The 23,448-nt window shown below is 38.9% G+C and overlaps 1 protein-coding gene across 1 annotated transcript; it reads right to left on the bottom strand.

The window, feature by feature from the left end:
* Window positions 1-7,251: 7,251 nt before the first annotated feature.
* Window positions 7,252-11,030, bottom strand: LOC140817743 (receptor-like protein 7). Its single transcript, XM_073177505.1, has one exon. The coding sequence runs from the start codon at window positions 10,714-10,716 to the stop codon at window positions 7,351-7,353; it is 3,366 nt and encodes a 1,121-aa protein (XP_073033606.1). The 5' UTR covers window positions 10,717-11,030; the 3' UTR covers window positions 7,252-7,350.
* Window positions 11,031-23,448: the final 12,418 nt, after the last annotated feature.

The raw sequence follows: 23,448 nt of genomic DNA, 5'->3' as shown, positions 1-23,448 counted from the left end.
AGATTGTGCAAAAGTAAATTGAAAACAATGGAACAAATAAAATATTTTATTGATTTCTCAAGCAGGAAAAATAAATGAACATGACCAATCTAAACGAAATAAATAAATGTACTGAAAGAAAGAAAATGTAGCAACAATGGGAATAAACTACTAAGAATGGTTCATTAAAACACTCTAATCCGCTATCTCTCCATTCCCCACGGCCACATCAGGTGGGGCTTCTTCCTCCTCGGGATCCTCCTCTGGAACCTCCGGGTCTAACGAGTCTGCAAGCTGCAACTGGATTGTTTGATTCTCTAATCTCAACTCAGCAATCTCTTCACGGTGGAACAAAATCTTTCCTATAGTGTCATTCAACTCGTTTCGTGCATGTATACCGTTTGCCTTATTTTTCTCGATGAGCTCTTTCTTCTTTACTTTACCTTTGTCTACCTCCTTGGACAGCCTTTGATTACCCTCAGACAACTGCATAATCATATCCCATGACTCATCAATTTTCTTTTTGTCTCTTAGTTGTGCTTCAGACGACTCCCTGGCGAGTCGATCCACCTCCTCCTTAGCCCGCTTGGCTTGACCCACTATTATGACTACAAGTCTCGAAGCTCGGAATTATGCTCTTTAGTGAGCTCGAACATTTGAAAGATCTCGTCAAACCTCTTCTCTGCTGCCTCCAGTTTGGTAGTCAAATTTTCCACTTGTTGCCTCCTCTCGAAGTTATTAGCTCTCAGTCTTCTAATAGTCTTATCCTGGTTGCCTAGGGTCAATTCCTTTAAACGTATAGCAGCCTGAGCGCGTGTGAGGTCAGTGATTGTCCAACTGAATCGTTTCCTTATGAGTAATCGGGGTTATTTTCTTACGCGCGGTGACACACATACGAGCCATTTCCTGGAAACAATAAAGAAAAGAAATGCTCAAAATATCATTAATATGACAAAATAAAAATATCAAGGTTATACATAGTCAATTATATGAAAATAATCAAAATTTTCGAAAATTTCCAAAAATGGAAAGTTTTGAGATAGACTTATGGATTCGAAGCATATGTCGAGAGGATTCCAGAACAGTTGACGAAATCGAATTCGGAGTTCCCTACGAAAAGTTATAGGGGTTACGAAACTTTCCTAAAACGGCAAAAACGAGGTTTTGGAGGCCTAAACGATGGATTTTTGCGATTTTGACCCCTACCTCACGACTTTAGGGTGGTGAGTATCGTTCGTTGGGCCGTTTCGAAGGGGATAGCATCGGCTTCGAGTAAAAATTCGTCAGAAACTTTTTCGTTTTTTTTTTCGATAATCAATTTTTTCCCACTTGGATTATGAACCTAGCGGCTCCGATACCACTAAAATGTCACGTCCCGAGACCGGGGTTAGTTGACATCGGCGTTTTTCATCCATCACACAATCGAAAAACAACCAACCTCGTAGCACAGTATAAACCAAAACCAGTTTATTTCATAAATCTCAAAATAATACCAATGTCTTTCCAACGTAATAAAATAAAATGCGGAAACGTCTCACAAATGAAATTACGAAAATTCGAAATTTAAATACTACAATTCTCGAATTTAATCAACAGCCCCAGAATTTGTTCTGACTCTTCTTCCTCAACCTGCTCTTCTGATTTATCTGTAGAGGGGAGTAAGGGGTGAATATTTTGGGAAATACTCAGCAAGTGGGGGCCGTTCGAGTACAAAATAACAACATGCAAATTTTGAAACACAATAACTTGTATATCATTCACATTACATGTATAACATTTACCAGACACTGAGATTCCTCAACTTTATATAGTTTACTGATATCAGTCCCTAATTTTTACTCATCTAAGGGGGCGAGTGATGTGTGTGATTTTTACATGTTTTATTGCATTAGTTTGTGTGTGTTTGCATTGTGCATGCGTACATTTCGTTTACATTTTGTTCATTTTAGAGTAAACATTTGCATGTGATCGTGTCTCACTTGGATGTGACGAATTTGCAGGAAAAATGGCCGGAAAAACGGAATTCCGGGCCAAGTGCTAAGCCAACAAGATTGTGTACAGAAATGTTGGCGCCCGAGCGGTAATTTTCTACCGCTCGGGCACGAGAAGCGAGTTGCTGAAGAGACGGACAAAAGATGTGGCGCTCGGGCGGTGAAATTCTACAGCCCGAGCGCGAGAAATGATCCACAATGAAGAAATTACAGAGAGTGTGGCGCTCGAGCGGTAATTCTTTACCGTCCGAGCGCCACCTAATTTTGGCAAGATTTGTTGCCCGATCTTTTACCTTATTTTGGAGAAGGGAAGATATGGAAAGGGGGAGACACGAATTAAGGATCATTGAGACTCCATTATTCAGCTACCACAAGCCTTAGAGAGCACTTGGAGCTTGGATTGAAGATTTGAAGATTTCCGGGCATCGTTCTTCGCGTTTTTCGGCACTTCTAGTATTTCGTATTTAGTTTTTGTCACTTGAACTTAATTTTGTTGATTTCAATCATGAATTCTAGTAGCTAAACTTGAATATTTGTTGGGATTTAAGGAGAGCCTACCCCAAACTTTAATTTGAATTAATTTATATTCTATTATTGTGTTATTCTTGATTATACTATTGTTTGATTGTGTTGTTAGAGCATAGCTAACTTTAACAACGTTTTTATATTGCGAGTGAGTTTGATAGAATAACTTGTGATATGAACGAGTAGTATAATCCGTGGATCTACAATTTACATAGATATATGAAATTGGATACGCGCCGATAGTCATAGTCCTTAGGGTCGAAAACTAGGGGATTTCATAGATCGAAATGCGATTCACTCTTGATAAATAATTAAAGATATTTAATTACTTCATTGAGTAGAATTATTTTGGCATAGCTCGAGAGAGTGCGTTCAATAGAATAAGAAATCCTGTCGGAAACATTTAATCACTTTCGAACGAATTAATTAATTAACGAGGGGTAGGTGAACCGAAATTCCCAACAAATTCATTTCTCATTGAATTTTACACAACATTTTAGATATTAATTCTCAGTCATAACTTATTAAATCATTTTATTTGCATCTTTCTTTGAGCATAGTAGTATTAATCACTCAATCAAATTTTCGTTGCTGAAGATCTCATAACTGAAAAGAATAATTGTTAAATACAATCCTTAGTGGAACGATACTCGTACTCACATACATTATACTATTACTTGACATCGTGAACTTGCGATTACTTTTGAGCATACAAAATCATATTTTTATTGAGGATTCTGTAGTGCAATTTTTGCTCGATCAAGTTTTTGGCGCCGTTGCCGGGGACTGTTAATCTACAATTTTATTTTTAGTCATTTTTTTTAGCGTTATTTTATTTTTCTTTAGCTAACACTCCATATTTTATTCCAGATATCTTGTCTAGTGCATGCCAAAGTCACTTGACGTGGAGCTTGAGTTTGATCCTGAAATCGAAAGAACTTTCCGCAGGAGAAGACAGCAGCAGAGACTAAAAGAACTGATGGAGAGGCAGTTGAATGATCAATAGGAAGAACGTCGTGAAGATAGACATGTGGAGATACCGCGCCACATACCAATGCTGGAGTATACCCAACCTTCTTTGGAGGGTGCACACCCTAGCATTGTGAGGCCTATCGTGCGGGCAAATTACTTTGAAATCAAGCCAGCCATAATACAGATGATTCAGAACACAGTCCAATTTGGAGGAACTGCAGTAGATGACCCAAACACGCACATCGCGGATTTTCTTGAAATTTGCTATACTTTTAGCGAGGCCGAATCGGTTATATCCCTACCGTATGAGGGTCATATCATGGTTGGAATTCTTTCCCATATCGGGTTGAATCCTCACAGTGTCAAAACATAAACCATGCCTAAAATTCGTAACCAGAAGGGGGTAGAAGGAGAAGTGTACTCGACTGAATCTTTTAAAAACCGAAAATACATGCACCGAAAATGCAACAATTTAAAACAAGCCCACTTACCTGAAATTCTTCGAGAAAAACGTGAAAGGCTAGGATTGGTTGCACATGAAATTTCGAATTTCCTTCTTCGGCGGCTGGACGGCAGCGCTTCGCTACTCGGCTGAGCAAATCTCGAAAATACCTAGGGGAACTAGGGAGAGAAAACTCAAAAATTTGGAGGAGAGAATGGTGTGATTTTCGAGATACTAGGCCCTCCTATTTACAGGGGTTGGCTGCTATCCGATCATGTTTTATCCGCGCGTTTAAACTTGAATCAAATCTTCATCTAGAATCGTGATCTATCCATGATCTTGGGTGATATCTAAATCTTTCATCCCTATCAAATTTCGAAATTATCCATTAAATACACCATTGAATTCGAATTCTAAGTGTTGTATTATCCTTGGCTTGATTTTTATTTCGGTATCTCAATATCATCTCGAAATCTTAGATCCTTATCTGCTCAAAGTTCGAAAATATACACGATATTATTTTAAATTCTTGAGTTCAAAATGTTGTACACGATAGAATAATTCAAATCTAAAATTACAAGTATTATCATGATAAAATCGAAATCTTGGATTTTACACAAAATTTTGAAAAAAAAAAAAGAAATGAAGAACATGGACAACATGAAAATGACACATTTGGGGAATATTTTGGTGATTTTGGAGGATCGAGATCTAATTTAGAAGATTATTGATCATCTACCTTGTTTGTCATTTTTATATTTTTATTTGCATTGTTATCTTTGTAATTTTCAATTATGTATTATCTTCGAATTTGTATTCCCATTATGTATTATCTTTGTATTTTGTATTTCAATTGGGTATTTTAATTTCAAAATTTTGCTGTTGATTTTTCTGATATTTTATCCATTATATATTTACGAGAGTTCAAATTGTCAAAAATAAAATAAAAAACTAGAAATATTTTTAAAAATTTTCTAATATAATTAGAATTAATTTTTTTTGTGTTTTAATTTTTATTATATTTTATATCAACACGATTTAATTTTACTCATCAATTATATAATAATATTATTAAAAATATTTAATACATATTTATATTAATTAAAAAAATTTAAAAAAATAAAAAGGCCCAAACTCAGCGCCATTTTGGCGCTGGGTTTCTCGGCGCAGAGGAGGGAGGCTGCGCTATTTTGGAGAAATGCCCAACCTCCATTGGAGTGGAAACCCTGCGCTGACATAGCGTTTCACGCTATGAGAGCGCAGGGTTGGAGATGACCTAAGGGGAGATTGATTTTTAATCATTCACTTATCATGTGTTTGGTATGCATGATTAAGATTGTGATAAGCTCGTTCAGCCCTCACTCGGCCCGCACTATATGCATTATTATCCTCTTGTTAGTGATTATATAATCTTTTGGAGGAGAAGAGATTATGTTTGATTAATTTAAATTTTTTTTAATATTCTAAATTTTAAAATAATGATAAATTCAAAAAATTTAATAATATTTAAATATAATTTTTAATTTGACTAATATTATAAATAATTTAATTATTATTGATCATATTTTTATTTTATATTATTTTTAAATGTAATATTATAATTGTTATTAACCATTATTTAATATTCAAATTTGTATTAATATTTTAATTATCACAATAAATACATATTTATGTTATTATCAAAATTTAATTATTTTTTATAATATTAATCGATTTTTTTAGATTTTTTCGGAAATTAGAATTAATGAAAATTTAATAATTAATATAATATTTTATTTTTATTTATAATTTTTTAAATCAATTAACTCTAGGAATTTTATTTATTTATTCAATCATTTTAAGAATATATTACTAACTAATATATGATGAGGCATTTTAGTAAATAATTAACAAAAATTATCAAACAAGGTAAACTCTTGTCAAACATCATATAATTTATCATAATGTGTTGTTTATCCTTACTTTTTATTTTATGATCACTCTTATTATATATAATAATTTACTTATCATATCACACGAACCAAACAGTGCCTTTGTCAACTAGGATTTGTAACTCTCGCAGTCTAACTAGAATTCTACTAAAAAAATTTAATGGAATTTTATTTTCCAAAATCATTAACCTCAAGTACTTATCATAATCATTTTTCAAACTCATTAACTTCAAGTCCATTATGAGGGTAACATAAATTTATTTTGTTTTATTTAACTAATAAAATAAATTTATAATGTGCATTTGGGATTTCCCAAGTTGTAAATTATCGATTAATAAATTTAATTATAATTGATCTTGGGAAAGTTTTATGTCCGGTTAAATAAGTTCGAGTTTGGATACAAAACTTAAAAAAGTATTTTATTAAATAGTTTATTCAATTATTTATCTAAAAGACAAAAAATAGCTTATTTTGATAATAATATCTTTTTCTTGTAATAAATAAGTCATTTTTGAAGTCTTAAAAATGGTATCTTTGGATTATAAAATTTTGATAAGCTAAACACTTCAATTATTAAGAAAAAAGTCAGAGAAAACCGATGATTTATAATTCATACAATATCAAAATCTATAATTTAGAACGAAGTATCGGATTCAAGACTTCATTATAATTAATCTTTTATTGACTAAAAAAAACTATTCAGGAAAAAAAAAAGAAAAAAACCCAACACATCACTTTTTAAAAATAAAAAATTACTTTTTTCCCTAGAGTTGAGTTGTGGGTCATTTTAAAGGTAATTTCATGCTCAAATTTTATGTTTTTAACAAAAATAATATTTTGTTTTACAAATTTAGTTATGTAGGCAATTGAATTATCTGTGGTAAGTTTGATGAAGTTGATTTTTTAAATAAATTTATTGTATTTTAATATGATAAAAATAAAATTACAAATACACAATATGTTCACTGAAAATTGTATAATTGTTTATTTTCCCGTAGAAAATAAAAAGAACCGATTACCGTACGATAAGCTCCGATTATTCTCCCGTCAATTGGTACTTTATATTCTCTCAAACTCTGCATTGCCTGTTTTGGTTTCATTCTGTTTTCAAAACTTGATGAATAATGCATCATCCCTTCTTTGCGTACTGTATCTTTTGATAATCTTTGGCCCTATACTTTTTTTAGCTGTGATTATAATTTGTTTGCGATGAAGAGTAGAATTGCCATTTTGGGCATACGATGATCTTTATGAAGGCTGCGTTGTAACTGTTTTAGTGTGTGTTCCACATGTTCGTACAATTTCCTCAACCAGTATAGTAATGTCAGTCGACGTTTGTTTATTTGGTGTTTCTTTTTCTTTTTATTTTTTTCTGGGTTCTATGATAAAAAGAAATATGTTCACGTAACACTGAAAAAAATTTATCTTCATTGTCCCTTGTTGGGGTGCCATTGCATTCTTCAACTATAGAGTATCTGTACAAAGTGAAACATGTAAACTAGGAAAAGATTCAAAATTTTCTACCATACATGAACAGTACAGAAGAAGAAGATGATGATGTAGAATAAGAGGAGAATGTGGGTGGAAAGTAATGGCATGTACATTTCATATTGTGCACTGCATTTGTAAGTTGGATGTCAAATTTGGTGCAAAATATGCAGTACCTTCCTCGTGATAAGTCATCTTCCTTGTTATCTTCATCGTCATCCGAAGTCTCATCTTCAGTGTCTGCTATCGCCTCAAATTTTCCATCATACCTTACATAACTGAATGCATAACTTGAAAATATAAGCCCTATAAATTGGTCCATGTGCTTGTTGCACTGATCCCTCCATTGTTTGCAGAACGCAAGAGGTGCAATGACTAATGCTGCCCCAAACCCATATCCCAAACCAGTGAGTATGAATTGCCAATCAAATTCTGTTATAATTGCACTACTTAATAGCTCCTCTGCTACCGGTGGGGAAACCTCACAGGCTGTGTTCAAAGGGAACCCACATAGGCCTGTGTTTCCTATGTAGCTTTCTTCAGTAAATGTTTGTAATTGAGGGCCCGAGGGGATTCTTCCAAATAGCTTATTGTAGGAGAAATTCAAGAACGAAAGGAATGTCAGACTTGCTAGCTCATCTGGTATCATTCCTGTCAGCTGGTTTCTTGAAAGGTCAAGTGATCCGAGCCCTGTTAAGTTTCCTATTGATTTTGGAATTGTTCCTGTGAGACTATTGTGTGATAAGTTGAGAACGTAAAGTGAATTGAGTTGTCCTACTGCTTCAGGAATCTCCCCTCGAAAATTATTGACCGAGAAATCAATCGATGTGAAGATAGTCAAAATCTTGACAAGCTCCAACTCCAGTCCTTTGATGGTTACTGTCACTGTGTCCTGGTAATATAAATTGGCCAGTTTCAGATAGTTAAAGCCTATGTGGCCTGACCCATCACTTTCCTGCATCATTCTTCTCCAACTTGAGAAGCAGGATGAATTCAGATACTCAACGAAGTTGTTAGAAGCTATATCGATGATTTGAAGATTTGGCCAGCTCTGGTTTACCTCAGGACATGTGATACCTCCATGAAACTTGTTGGACCGCAAGACAAGAACACGCAAGCTAGATGATGTTTGTAGCATGCATGGGAATGCATCATAAATATTGTTGTTTCCAACATTCATGACTTCTAAAGATGTGCATTTGGCCAAGGATACTGGAATTTTCCCTTCCAAATTGTTCCTGCTGAGGTCTAGAGTTTTTAGGCCACAACTGATAGAAAAACTATCAGGGATATCACCACTAATGTTGTTTCTACCAAGATTCAGTACTCCAAGACTCTTGTTATTTCTTAAGAGACAGGGTGGTATACTACCACTCAGTAAGTTGCCAGATAGGTCAAGAACTTGAAGGTTACTTGCACTACAAAGGGATGTAGGAACCAATCCAGTAATGCTATTATTTGCCAATGACAAAAAAGAAGCAAAGCGAGTGAAATTGCCAATATCATCTGGGATAGGTTGTCGAAAGCTATTACTCGAGTAATCTACATATATAACTGATTTTGGGGGAGTTGGAATCTCACCATGGAGTTGGTTTGAGTGCAAGTCTAGCATGTAAAGCGTACTCGGCATATTGTATGGCATTTGTAGACCAACCAGATTATTGTAAGAAAGATTCAAATGCATGAGTCGTCCATTTCCAATTTCCCAAATCCAATTAGGTATTTCTCCGCTAATAAGATTATTTGATAGGTCCAAAAAAGTCAATTTTGTTTGGTTCCTCAGATCAGGAAAGTTTTTCAGCTTACAGGAGGCCAAATTTAACCTGGATAGACTTGAATTTGTGGTTCTTACTTCAACTGTCAAGTTGTTGTAACCAAGCTCCAGCCTTGCAAGATTAGGAATCGTTCGAATCATTTCCAGCTGTATGGTGCCACTGAAGGAGTTGAAGGAAAGTGATAGGACATTAAGCATTTCAAGGTTAAAAAATGACATGGGAATGGGACCTTTCAACATGTTACTGCTCAAATCTAGTGTATCGAGGTTGGAGGACTTCGTGGTGGAAAATTCTTGGACTTGATCACTAAATTGGTTATTAGAGAGCTGAAGTTTCTGCAGTGAAGGGAGACTGAAAAGAGCCGAGGGAATGCTACCATTGAGTGAATTGAAACCCAAATTTATAAATGTCAGATTTGTGAGACCTTCAAAATGCCTGGAAGAAATCGATCCCATGAGTTTATTGTAACTGAGGTCTATGTATTCAAGTTTCTTGGACATTTGAAATGGCGGGATGGAACCGGTGAACGAGTTGAACGAGAAATCCACATTAACCAGTTCTGTTAAGTTTGTTATTGTGGATGGAATCGGTCCAATAAAATTGCAATTAGACAGGACTAGCATGGACAACATTCTAAGATTGCCTATGGAATCTGGTAATGTACCTGAGAAGTTAGTGTAGCTGAGAATTATAGTCCTAAAAGATCCAATCTGAGGAAACTGGGGTATGGTGCCCTCGAGTAACACATTGTTTGATAGATCAAGATTCTGTAGAGTGGATAGCCGGAAGGTCATCTCGGGAAAGGAACCACGCAAAGAGCAAGAGCTGAGACTCAAGGTGGACAAATTTGAGAACTTTGTGAGAGTATCTGGAACTGTTGATGACAAATTGTTCCTGTCAAGACGTAGAACTGAAAGAAAACGAAGCTGTGAAAGAGAATCCAAGGGACCTGAGAGACCACAGTTCCGCAAGCTTAAATTTCTTAAATCGGGTAAAGATGAAGATAAAGCTTGAAACCAATCGCTTGCTGAAGCTGAAATCATGACACCGTCAAGATTGAGTTCTATAAGGGAAGTGAGATTTTGAACAAGCACCGTCAAATTTGGATTCTTGAGTGTTAAGGGATGAAGAAAGTCTGGAAAGACGTTGGAGAGATCGAGACTGACCAAGCTCTTTAATGTGGATAATTCAATGGGAATCTGTCCGCCAAAACCAGCATTTGAAAGATTCAAGAATACCAAGTTAGTGAGATTCTGAATCCCTTTTGGAATCTGACTATTGTTGAACCTGTTGCGTGCCAAATTTAGCTTCTCTAGATTTTTAAGACTGAAAAGACTCGAGTTCTCGATACCACCTGAAATTGACTCCCCATCGAGCTCTAAACTTATCACATGTCCTGTGCTATCACAATCTACCCCATCCCATTTGCAGCAGTCTACATTCTGGTTCCAATTCACCAGCCTTCTTGAAATTTCCGACTTGTAAACAAGGCTGCTGTTCAAATGCAACAGCAATGCTTTTTGATAACTCAAACACTGACCAGAAACCCAAGAAACCGACAGAATTCGGAACAAGAACAACAACAGAACCCATGGAAGGAGTAGAATTCTCATTAGACCGAGTACTCCGACACACCCTTGAGCCTATCAAGTAAACAATATGTAAAATTACTGCCCATCAACTTCAACTCTCTAACCTTGCAGGATTCAAGCCAAAAAAACAATTCATTCACGGATACGAAATAGAGGAGACTCGGGATGAAGGGATGCAGGAAACTAAGAAGGAAATAAAGGAGAGTGGTCAACGAAGAGCTGTTTTATTTTCTTATAATATATGAGTTTCGACAGATACATTTCCACGCGTTTTTGGTCTCCCACTCTGTATTTTGTGGGCTGGATTGACTTTGGTGGCACATTTGTACGTGACAGAGAATAAAATATGGGTAATTTGTAGAAAAATACATCTGTGCAAGATTAATTTAAAATTCAGTACCCAACAGTTTTTTTTTTTAAATTTAGTACCTGACAAAACACCAACTTAGCTTTTACTACATATTTCATGCATTTTTACATTTTTACCCTTTCAATTAATAAAAAAAGTATATAAATACTTATTTTGGTTGCACATCTTCTCTTTCCACTCATCAATCCCGATTCATTTGGATGACTTGTATATTTAATTTAAATATTTTTTATTAAAAAAAAAACAAATTCACAACTAATTGAATTTTTTGAAATACTTAGTTTTACTTATAAAATACTTAATTTCAATTTTAAAATACTTGATTTAGTAAATGAAATACTCAGAATGTTTATTAAAAACTGGATATTCGAATATGCATTTAAATAAAAACCGCAACTAATTGAATTTTTTGAAATACTTAGTTTTACTTGTAAAATACTTAATTTCAATTTTAAAATACTTGATTTAGTAAATGAAATACTCAGAATGTGTATTAAAAACCTGGATATTCGAGTATGCATTTTAAAAAAAAAACTTTACGCAACTAATTGAATTTTTTGAAATACTTAGTTTTACTTATGAAATACTTAATTTAAATTTTAAAATACTTGATTTAATAAATGAAATACTCAGAATGTGTAGTGACCCGTTCCAGAATCACCTACTAATCAAAAACTAAGCATGCAATTAACCTAATTAACAATAATCAGAGATAACAGCGGAAATAGTCAACAACAATAATGGTTATACAACCCAATCGAAGTCTAGAATAACTCAAAATAAAATATCCAATACAACCATATCGAATCAAAACAGTACCGATAAACTAAACCAACCAGCTACTCAACGTCCTCCTCCTGCTCCTCCTGAGCTGTCCAACCTGAGGCCTGCCCCGTGGGAATGGGGTGTCCAAGAATAAACAAAACCGAGGACGTGAGCGATAAGAACGCCCAGTACAAAAGTATGAGTATACAGACCTATATGAAATGCACATGCTATGATCATGATACCGGGGTAGTCAAGAAACAGGAGTCACAAAAGGATCTCAACAATGCTCAGTCTAGAGGCGCCAAGTGGATAGTGCCGCGCGGTCCAACCTCTGGGTCACTGCATCCACTACAAGACAGACGTGGACCTAAAATGTCCCGGACCACCGAAGCCCTCCCGACCCGTCGGCCACTGTGTACTCTCGGTGTCCATGCGTCCACAAGACAGGGCTGAGCGGCCCCAAGATATAGCTTATCTCGAAAGAGATACAGCTCAACAGTAAAGGCTATCTCGAAGAAGATACGGCTCAACATGAAATGCAACGTGCAGTAATAAACGTGACATAATAGCATGCATCATATGACATATATCAATGCACCACATAATCATGCAACACATATAAGAATGTATACTCAACCAGGATATCTCGGATAGTACTTTCGTACCTCTATCACAGCAAGCCTAGCCTTACGCAACACCGCTAATCAGGTCTAGCACAAGCCTACGCATCAAAAGCATACTCAATCAATACTACCAAGCTCGACTAGCAAAACCAGTACTCCCTAGTACTACCAAAGGTTTAGGGTTTACCTTCGTCCGTCGACAGCCCTTTGATGTCGATTGCCTCGTAACTCAGGCGCCGCTACGCTACTACTCCTGGCAGCTCTTGGCTATCGCTCGACCAACAACTTAACCCTAGAACCTTCCAAATCTCTCACTAAAGACTCAATCTCAAGAAATGGCAATACCAAAATGAGGAATTCGAGCACTATTTATAGGCCATGTTCGGATCCTCCGAACAACACTTCGGAACGTCCGAACGCTACGTGTCCATTGGCTCTTGACAGCTCATGATCGGATCCTCCGATCATACACTTCGGACCGTCCGAACATGCACGTGTCCAGCTGCTCTTGACACCTCATGATCGGATCCACCGAACCTACACTTCGGAACGTCCGAACTCCCACGTGTCGATCAGCTCTTGACACCTAATGATCGGATCCACCGAACTCACTTCGGACCTTCCGAACTCTTCGGTGCTTCCGAACCATCTTCGGTCCGTCCGATCATGACTCGGTCAAAATTACACATTAAACCTTCTTAATCACCATTAATCCGTTAATTACCCAATTTGGAATTCGGGCTACTACATTCTCCCCCCCTTAAAAAGATTTCGTCCTCGAAATCTAGGCAAGAGAATAAAACACCATTGTAATACACTGCAATTATTCTTCATTACAACTGTATAACAATTACATCCCAGGCTGATCCTGGTTCAGCGCAAAAACCTGACCTTGGGCACGAGGTCGAAGATTCGAACTACCCACTGCCTGACCCTGTCTCCTCTGCTGAACAGTCGTCTGGGATCCAGAACCAGATCCTGTTCCACCTCGCAGCTGAGGACAATTCTTCTTGAGATGACCCATCTCTCCGCACTGAAAACAAGCTCCTGCTGCTAATCGGCATTGCTCCGATGGATGGTTCTTCCCACAATGCGCACAAGAATCCTTCTTCTCACCAAAGCGAACAACACCGCTAGACCTTGATCCAGATCCAGAAGAAGAAGAACCAGATTTCTTGAAAGACTGAGGTCGAGGGCTCAAAACACTCGGAGGTCTAGAAGAAAGAATAGCCCTACCACGCTGGAGACTGATCTCTGCTTGACGACACCGGTTCACCAACCCATCGTACGAAGTAGGATTATCACAGACAGTGACTCGATCAAAGATCTCCTGGTTAAGGCCCTGAAGGAAATGATCGTACTTGGCTTCAGAACTGCCACTGATATGAGGCGCAAAGGGTAACAACTCGAAGAATTTCTGCTGATACTCATCAACAGACATACTCCCCTGCTTAAGATTCAGGAGCTCAATCGTCTTGGCCTGGCGAAGGGCTGGAGGAAAATACAGCTGCATGAACGCTGCACGGAAATCGACCCAAGTCGCTCTACCCTGCGACTGAACTATCGGCGCAGAAGTTGATCGCCACCACCTGCGAGCACGGCCCTCGAGAAGAAAACTAAGGTTCTCCATCTTCTGCTCATCGGTGCACTGGAATGCACGGAAACAACTCTCCATGCGCTCTATCCAATCTTCAGCATCATCAGGAGTCTCTCCACCAACTAGAGGCTTAGGCCCCATCTGAATGAAACGATGCATATCGAAACGCCTAGGACCATCCCGACGATGACGATGTTCACGGTGACGTCTACGATCGTCCTGATCACCCCAACGACCTACACTCCCCTGACTACTCTCGTCACCAAAGTGGTCAGCCATCGCTACAACATAGAATGGGGAACTAGTAAATTGGTCAACGGAAATCCCAAAACAGAAATCTATATCCCAAAATCGTACGCATGCTCTGATACCATAAATGTAGTGACCCGTTCCAGAATCACCTACTAATCAAAAACTAAGCATGCAATTAACCTAATTAACAATAATCAGAGATAACAGCGGAAATAGTCAACAACAATAATGGTTATACAACCCAATCGAAGTCTAGAATAACTCAAAATAAAATATCCAATACAACCATATCGAATCAAAACAGTACCGATAAACTAAACCAACCAGCTACTCAACGTCCTCCTCCTGCTCCTCCTGAGCTGTCCAACCTGAGGCCTGCCCCGTGGGAATGGGGTGTCCAAGAATAAACAAAACCGAGGACGTGAGCGATAAGAACGCCCAGTACAAAAGTATGAGTATACAGACCTATATGAAATGCACATGCTATGATCATGATACCGGGGTAGTCAAGAAACAGGAGTCACAAAAGGATCTCAACAATGCTCAGTCTAGAGGCGCCAAGTGGATAGTGCCGCGCGGTCCAACCTCTGGGTCACTGCATCCACTACAAGACAGACGTGGACCTAAAATGTCCCGGACCACCGAAGCCCTCCCGACCCGTCGGCCACTGTGTACTCTCGGTGTCCATGCGTCCACAAGACAGGGCTGAGCGGCCCCAAGATATAGCTTATCTCGAAAGAGATACAGCTCAACAGTAAAGGCTATCTCGAAGAAGATACGGCTCAACATGAAATGCAACGTGCAGTAATAAACGTGACATAATAGCATGCATCATATGACATATATCAATGCACCACATAATCATGCAACACATATAAGAATGTATACTCAACCAGGATATCTCGGATAGTACTTTCGTACCTCTATCACAGCAAGCCTAGCCTTACGCAACACCGCTAATCAGGTCTAGCACAAGCCTACGCATCAAAAGCATACTCAATCAATACTACCAAGCTCGACTAGCAAAACCAGTACTCCCTAGTACTACCAAAGGTTTAGGGTTTACCTTCGTCCGTCGACAGCCCTTTGATGTCGATTGCCTCGTAACTCAGGCGCCGCTACGCTACTACTCCTGGCAGCTCTTGGCTATCGCTCGACCAACAACTTAACCCTAGAACCTTCCAAATCTCTCACTAAAGACTCAATCTCAAGAAATGGCAATACCAAAATGAGGAATTCGAGCACTATTTATAGGCCATGTTCGGATCCTCCGAACAACACTTCGGAACGTCCGAACGCTACGTGTCCATTGGCTCTTGACAGCTCATGATCGGATCCTCCGATCATACACTTCGGACCGTCCGAACATGCACGTGTCCAGCTGCTCTTGACACCTCATGATCGGATCCACCGAACCTACACTTCGGAACGTCCGAACTCCCACGTGTCGATCAGCTCTTGACACCTAATGATCGGATCCACCGAACTCACTTCGGACCTTCCGAACTCTTCGGTGCTTCCGAACCATCTTCGGTCCGTCCGATCATGACTCGGTCAAAATTACACATTAAACCTTCTTAATCACCATTAATCCGTTAATTACCCAATTTGGAATTCGGGCTACTACATTCTCCCCCCCTTAAAAAGATTTCGTCCTCGAAATCTAGGCAAGAGAATAAAACACCATTGTAATACACTGCAATTATTCTTCATTACAACTGTATAACAATTACATCCCAGGCTGATCCTGGTTCAGCGCAAAAACCTGACCTTGGGCACGAGGTCGAAGATTCGAACTACCCACTGCCTGACCCTGTCTCCTCTGCTGAACAGTCGTCTGGGATCCAGAACCAGATCCTGTTCCACCTCGCAGCTGAGGACAATTCTTCTTGAGATGACCCATCTCTCCGCACTGAAAACAAGCTCCTGCTGCTAATCGGCATTGCTCCGATGGATGGTTCTTCCCACAATGCGCACAAGAATCCTTCTTCTCACCAAAGCGAACAACACCGCTAGACCTTGATCCAGATCCAGAAGAAGAAGAACCAGATTTCTTGAAAGACTGAGGTCGAGGGCTCAAAACACTCGGAGGTCTAGAAGAAAGAATAGCCCTACCACGCTGGAGAGTGATCTCTGCTTGACGACACCGGTTCACCAACCCATCGTACGAAGTAGGATTATCACAGACAGTGACTCGATCAAAGATCTCCTGGTTAAGGCCCTGAAGGAAATGATCGTACTTGGCTTCAGAACTGCCACTGATATGAGGCGCAAAGGGTAACAACTCGAAGAATTTCTGCTGATACTCATCAACAGACATACTCCCCTGCTTAAGATTCAGGAGCTCAATCGTCTTGGCCTGGCGAAGGGCTGGAGGAAAATACAGCTGCATGAACGCTGCACGAAAATCGACCCAAGTCGCTCTACCCTGCGACTGAACTATCGGCGCAGAAGTTGATCGCCACCACCTGCGAGCACGGCCCTCGAGAAGAAAACTAAGGTTCTCCATCTTCTGCTCATCGGTGCACTGGAATGCACGGAAACAACTCTCCATGCGCTCTATCCAATCTTCAGCATCATCAGGAGTCTCTCCACCAACTAGAGGCTTAGGCCCCATCTGAATGAAACGATGCATATCGAAACGCCTAGGACCATCCCGACGATGACGATGTTCACGGTGACGTCTACGATCGTCCTGATCACCCCAACGACCTACACTCCCCTGACTACTCTCGTCACCAAAGTGGTCAGCCATCGCTACAACATAGAATGGGGAACTAGTAAATTGGTCAACGGAAATCCCAAAACAGAAATCTATATCCCAAAATCGTACGCATGCTCTGATACCATAAATGTAGTGACCCGTTCCAGAATCACCTACTAATCAAAAACTAAGCATGCAATTAACCTAATTAACAATAATCAGAGATAACAGCGGAAATAGTCAACAACAATAATGGTTATACAACCCAATCGAAGTCTAGAATAACTCAAAATAAAATATCCAATACAACCATATCGAATCAAAACAGTACCGATAAACTAAACCAACCAGCTACTCAACGTCCTCCTCCTGCTCCTCCTGAGCTGTCCAACCTGAGGCCTGCCCCGTGGGAATGGGGTGTCCAAGAATAAACAAAACCGAGGACGTGAGCGATAAGAACGCCCAGTACAAAAGTATGAGTATACAGACCTATATGAAATGCACATGCTATGATCATGATACCGGGGTAGTCAAGAAACAGGAGTCACAAAAGGATCTCAACAATGCTCAGTCTAGAGGCGCCAAGTGGATAGTGCCGCGCGGTCCAACCTCTGGGTCACTGCATCCACTACAAGACAGACGTGGACCTAAAATGTCCCGGACCACCGAAGCCCTCCCGACCCGTCGGCCACTGTGTACTCTCGGTGTCCATGCGTCCACAAGACAGGGCTGAGCGGCCCCAAGATATAGCTTATCTCGAAAGAGATACAGCTCAACAGTAAAGGCTATCTCGAAGAAGATACGGCTCAACATGAAATGCAACGTGCAGTAATAAACGTGACATAATAGCATGCATCATATGACATATATCAATGCACCACATAATCATGCAACACATATAAGAATGTATACTCAACCAGGATATCTTGGATAGTACTTTCGTACCTCTATCACAGGAAGCCTAGCCTTACGCAACACCGCTAATCAGGTCTAGCACAAGCCTACGCATCAAAAGCATACTCAATCAATACTACCAAGCTCGACTAGCAAAACCAGTACTCCCTAGTACTACCAAAGGTTTAGGGTTTACCTTCGTCCGTCGACAGCCCTTTGATGTCGATTGCCTCGTAACTCAGGCGCCGCTACGCTACTACTCCTGGCAGCTCTTGGCTATCGCTCGACCAACAACTTAACCCTAGAACCTTCCAAATCTCTCACTAAAGACTCAATCTCAAGAAATGGCAATACCAAAATGAGGAATTCGAGCACTATTTATAGGCCATGTTCGGATCCTCCGAACAACACTTCGGAACGTCCGAACGCTACGTGTCCATTGGCTCTTGACAGCTCATGATCGGATCCTCCGATCATACACTTCGGACCGTCCGAACATGCACGTGTCCAGCTGCTCTTGACACCTCATGATCGGATCCACCGAACCTACACTTCGGAACGTCCGAACTCCCACGTGTCGATCAGCTCTTGACACCTAATGATCGGATCCACCGAACTCACTTCGGACCTTCCGAACTCTTCGGTGCTTCCGAACCATCTTCGGTCCGTCCGATCATGACTCGGTCAAAATTACACATTAAACCTTCTTAATCACCATTAATCCGTTAATTACCCAATTTGGAATTCGGGCTACTACATTCTCCCCCCCTTAAAAAGATTTCGTCCTCGAAATCTAGGCAAGAGAATAAAACACCATTGTAATACACTGCAATTATTCTTCATTACAACTGTATAACAATTACATCCCAGGCTGATCCTGGTTCAGCGCAAAAACCTGACCTTGGGCACGAGGTCGAAGATTCGAACTACCCACTGCCTGACCCTGTCTCCTCTGCTGAACAGTCGTCTGGGATCCAGAACCAGATCCTGTTCCACCTCGCAGCTGAGGACAATTCTTCTTGAGATGACCCATCTCTCCGCACTGAAAACAAGCTCCTGCTGCTAATCGGCATTGCTCCGATGGATGGTTCTTCCCACAATGCGCACAAGAATCCTTCTTCTCACCAAAGCGAACAACACCGCTAGACCTTGATCCAGATCCAGAAGAAGAAGAACCAGATTTCTTGAAAGACTGAGGTCGAGGGCTCAAAACACTCGGAGGTCTAGAAGAAAGAATAGCCCTACCACGCTGGAGACTGATCTCTGCTTGACGACACCGGTTCACCAACCCATCGTACGAAGTAGGATTATCACAGACAGTGACTCGATCAAAGATCTCCTGGTTAAGGCCCTGAAGGAAATGATCGTACTTGGCTTCAGAACTGCCACTGATATGAGGCGCAAAGGGTAACAACTCGAAGAATTTCTGCTGATACTCATCAACAGACATACTCCCCTGCTTAAGATTCAGGAGCTCAATCGTCTTGGCCTGGCGAAGGGCTGGAGGAAAATACAGCTGCATGAACGCTGCACGGAAATCGACCCAAGTCGCTCTACCCTGCGACTGAACTATCGGCGCAGAAGTTGATCGCCACCACCTGCGAGCACGGCCCTCGAGAAGAAAACTAAGGTTCTCCATCTTCTGCTCATCGGTGCACTGGAATGCACGGAAACAACTCTCCATGCGCTCTATCCAATCTTCAGCATCATCAGGAGTCTCTCCACCAACTAGAGGCTTAGGCCCCATCTGAATGAAACGATGCATATCGAAACGCCTAGGACCATCCCGACGATGACGATGTTCACGGTGACGTCTACGATCGTCCTGATCACCCCAACGACCTACACTCCCCTGACTACTCTCGTCACCAAAGTGGTCAGCCATCGCTACAACATAGAATGGGGAACTAGTAAATTGGTCAACGGAAATCCCAAAACAGAAATCTATATCCCAAAATCGTACGCATGCTCTGATACCATAAATGTAGTGACCCGTTCCAGAATCACCTACTAATCAAAAACTAAGCATGCAATTAACCTAATTAACAATAATCAGAGATAACAGCGGAAATAGTCAACAACAATAATGGTTATACAACCCAATCGAAGTCTAGAATAACTCAAAATAAAATATCCAATACAACCATATCGAATCAAAACAGTACCGATAAACTAAACCAACCAGCTACTCAACGTCCTCCTCCTGCTCCTCCTGAGCTGTCCAACCTGAGGCCTGCCCCGTGGGAATGGGGTGTCCAAGAATAAACAAAACCGAGGACGTGAGCGATAAGAACGCCCAGTACAAAAGTATGAGTATACAGACCTATATGAAATGCACATGCTATGATCATGATACCGGGGTAGTCAAGAAACAGGAGTCACAAAAGGATCTCAACAATGCTCAGTCTAGAGGCGCCAAGTGGATAGTGCCGCGCGGTCCAACCTCTGGGTCACTGCATCCACTACAAGACAGACGTGGACCTAAAATGTCCCGGACCACCGAAGCCCTCCCGACCCGTCGGCCACTGTGTACTCTCGGTGTCCATGCGTCCACAAGACAGGGCTGAGCGGCCCCAAGATATAGCTTATCTCGAAAGAGATACAGCTCAACAGTAAAGGCTATCTCGAAGAAGATACGGCTCAACATGAAATGCAACGTGCAGTAATAAACGTGACATAATAGCATGCATCATATGACATATATCAATGCACCACATAATCATGCAACACATATAAGAATGTATACTCAACCAGGATATCTCGGATAGTACTTTCGTACCTCTATCACAGCAAGCCTAGCCTTACGCAACACCGCTAATCAGGTCTAGCACAAGCCTACGCATCAAAAGCATACTCAATCAATACTACCAAGCTCGACTAGCAAAACCAGTACTCCCTAGTACTACCAAAGGTTTAGGGTTTACCTTCGTCCGTCGACAGCCCTTTGATGTCGATTGCCTCGTAACTCAGGCGCCGCTACGCTACTACTCCTGGCAGCTCTTGGCTATCGCTCGACCAACAACTTAACCCTAGAACCTTCCAAATCTCTCACTAAAGACTCAATCTCAAGAAATGGCAATACCAAAATGAGGAATTCGAGCACTATTTATAGGCTATGTTCGGATCCTCCGAACAACACTTCGGAACGTCCGAACGCTACGTGTCCATTGGCTCTTGACAGCTCATGATCGGATCCTCCGATCATACACTTCGGACCGTCCGAACATGCACGTGTCCAGCTGCTCTTGACACCTCATGATCGGATCCACCGAACCTACACTTCGGAACGTCCGAACTCCCACGTGTCGATCAGCTCTTGACACCTAATGATCGGATCCACCGAACTCACTTCGGACCTTCCGAACTCTTCGGTGCTTCCGAACCATCTTCGGTCCGTCCGATCATGACTCGGTCAAAATTACACATTAAACCTTCTTAATCACCATTAATCCGTTAATTACCCAATTTGGAATTCGGGCTACTACAGAATGTGTATTAAAAAGCTGGATATTCGAATATGCATTTAAAAAAAAAAATCGTAACAAACTGAATTTTTTGAAATACTTAGTTTTACTTGGGAAATACTTACTTTTAATTTTAAAACTACTTGATTTAGAAAATGAAATACTCAGAATGTGTATTAAAAACTGGATATTCGAATATGCATTTAAAAAAAAAAACAAATTTGCAACTAATTGAATTTTTGAAATACTTAGTTTTACTTATGAAATACTTAATTTTAATTTTAAAATACTTGATTTATTAAATGAAATACTCAGAATGTGTATTAAAAAGCTGGATATTCGAATATGCATTTAAAAAACAAAAACAAATTCGCAACTAATTGAATTTTTTGAAATACTTAGTTTTATTTGTGAAATACTTAATTTAAATTTTAAAATACTTGATTTAGTAAATGAAATACTCAGAATGTGTATTAAAAAGCTGGATATTCGAATATGCATTTTAAAAAAAATCGTAACTAACTGAATTTTTTGAAATACTTAGTTTTACTTGTGAAATACTTACTTTTAATTTTAAAACTACTTGATTTAGAAAATGAAATACTCAGAATGTGTATTAAAAACTGGATATTCAAATATGCATTTAAAAAAAAAACAAATTCGCAAATAATTGAATTTTTGAAATACTTAGTTTTACTTATGAAATACTTAATTTTAATTTTAAAATATTTGATTTATTAAATGAAATACTCAGAATGTGTATTAAAAAGCTGGATATTCGAATATGCATTTAAAAAACAAAAATAAATTCGTAACTAATTGAATTTTTTGAAATACTTAGTTTTATTTGTGAAATACTTAATTGTAATTTTAAAATACTTGATTTAGTAAATGAAATACTCAGAATGTGTATTAAAAAACTGGATATTCGAATAAACATTTAAAAAAAAATCGCAACTAATTGAATTTTTTGAAATACTTAGTTTTACTTGTGAAATACTTACTTTTAATTTTAAAATACTTGATTTAGTAAATGAAATACTCAGAATGTGTATTAAAAAGCTAGATATTCGAATATGCATTTAAAAAAAAAAAACAAATTCGCAACTAATTGAATTTTTTGAAATACTTAGTTTTACTTGTGAAATAATTAATTTCAATTTTAAAATACTTGATTTTGTAAATGAAATACTCAGAATGTGTATTAAAAAACTGGATATTCGAATATACAACGCAAGTTCACCAAATGCTCGCATTTCCATCCAAGATTCATTTGGATGAAATGTTTATTTCATTTAATTATTTTTTTTTTGTTAAAAATCAAATTCGCAACTAAGCATTGAACTTTTTCAAGTACCTAGTTTTACTTGCGAATACCTAATTTCAATTTTAAAATACTTGATTTGGTAAATGAGATACTCAGAATGAGTATTAAAATACTGGAAATTCGAATATGCAACGTAAGTTCACCAAATGCTCGCATTCTATCCAATATGCATTTGGATGACATGTTCATTTTATTTATATATTTTCTTTATTTTTTTAAAAAAAAATTCGCAACTAAGTATTGAACTTTTTCAAGTACTTAGTTTTATCTGCGAAATAATTAATTTCAGTTTTAAAATACTTGATTTGGTAGATGAGATACTCATAATGAGTATTAAAATACTGGATATTCGAATATGTAGCGTAAATTCACCAAGTGCTCACGTTTCCATCCAAGATGCATTTGGATGACATGTTCAAAGACTTTTCAGCAGCCACAAAGCTTTGAAAAAGAAAAAAGGCTTAGAGCGAAGATTTGAAGATTTCCGGACAATGTTCTTTAAGAGAATATCCCGTGATAGGAACAAGTAACTTAATCCGTGTATTTAAAATTTACAGATAAATATGAAGTCGGATATACGTCGATAGTCATAGTTCAGTAGGTCGAAAGCTAGTGGATTTAATAAAACGACATGCAATTCACCCTTGATAAATAATTAAAGAGATTTAATTACTTCACTGAGTTGAATTAGTTTGGCATAGCTTGAGAGGGCGTGTTCAATTGGATATGAAATCTCGTCGAAAGCATAGATCAT

The sequence above is a fragment of the Primulina eburnea genome, chromosome 17 (assembly GCF_022965805.1).
Source record: "Primulina eburnea isolate SZY01 chromosome 17, ASM2296580v1, whole genome shotgun sequence".
NCBI classification, from domain to species: Eukaryota; Viridiplantae; Streptophyta; class Magnoliopsida; order Lamiales; family Gesneriaceae; genus Primulina; species Primulina eburnea.
Note: the sequence above shows the minus strand (reverse complement) of the source record. Positions and strands in the feature narration are given on the sequence as shown.

Coding starts and splice junctions, on each gene's coding strand:
- LOC140817743 (XM_073177505.1), bottom strand. CDS start 10,716: ATGAGAATTCTACTCCTTCCATGGGTTCTGTTGTTGTTCTTGTTCCGA.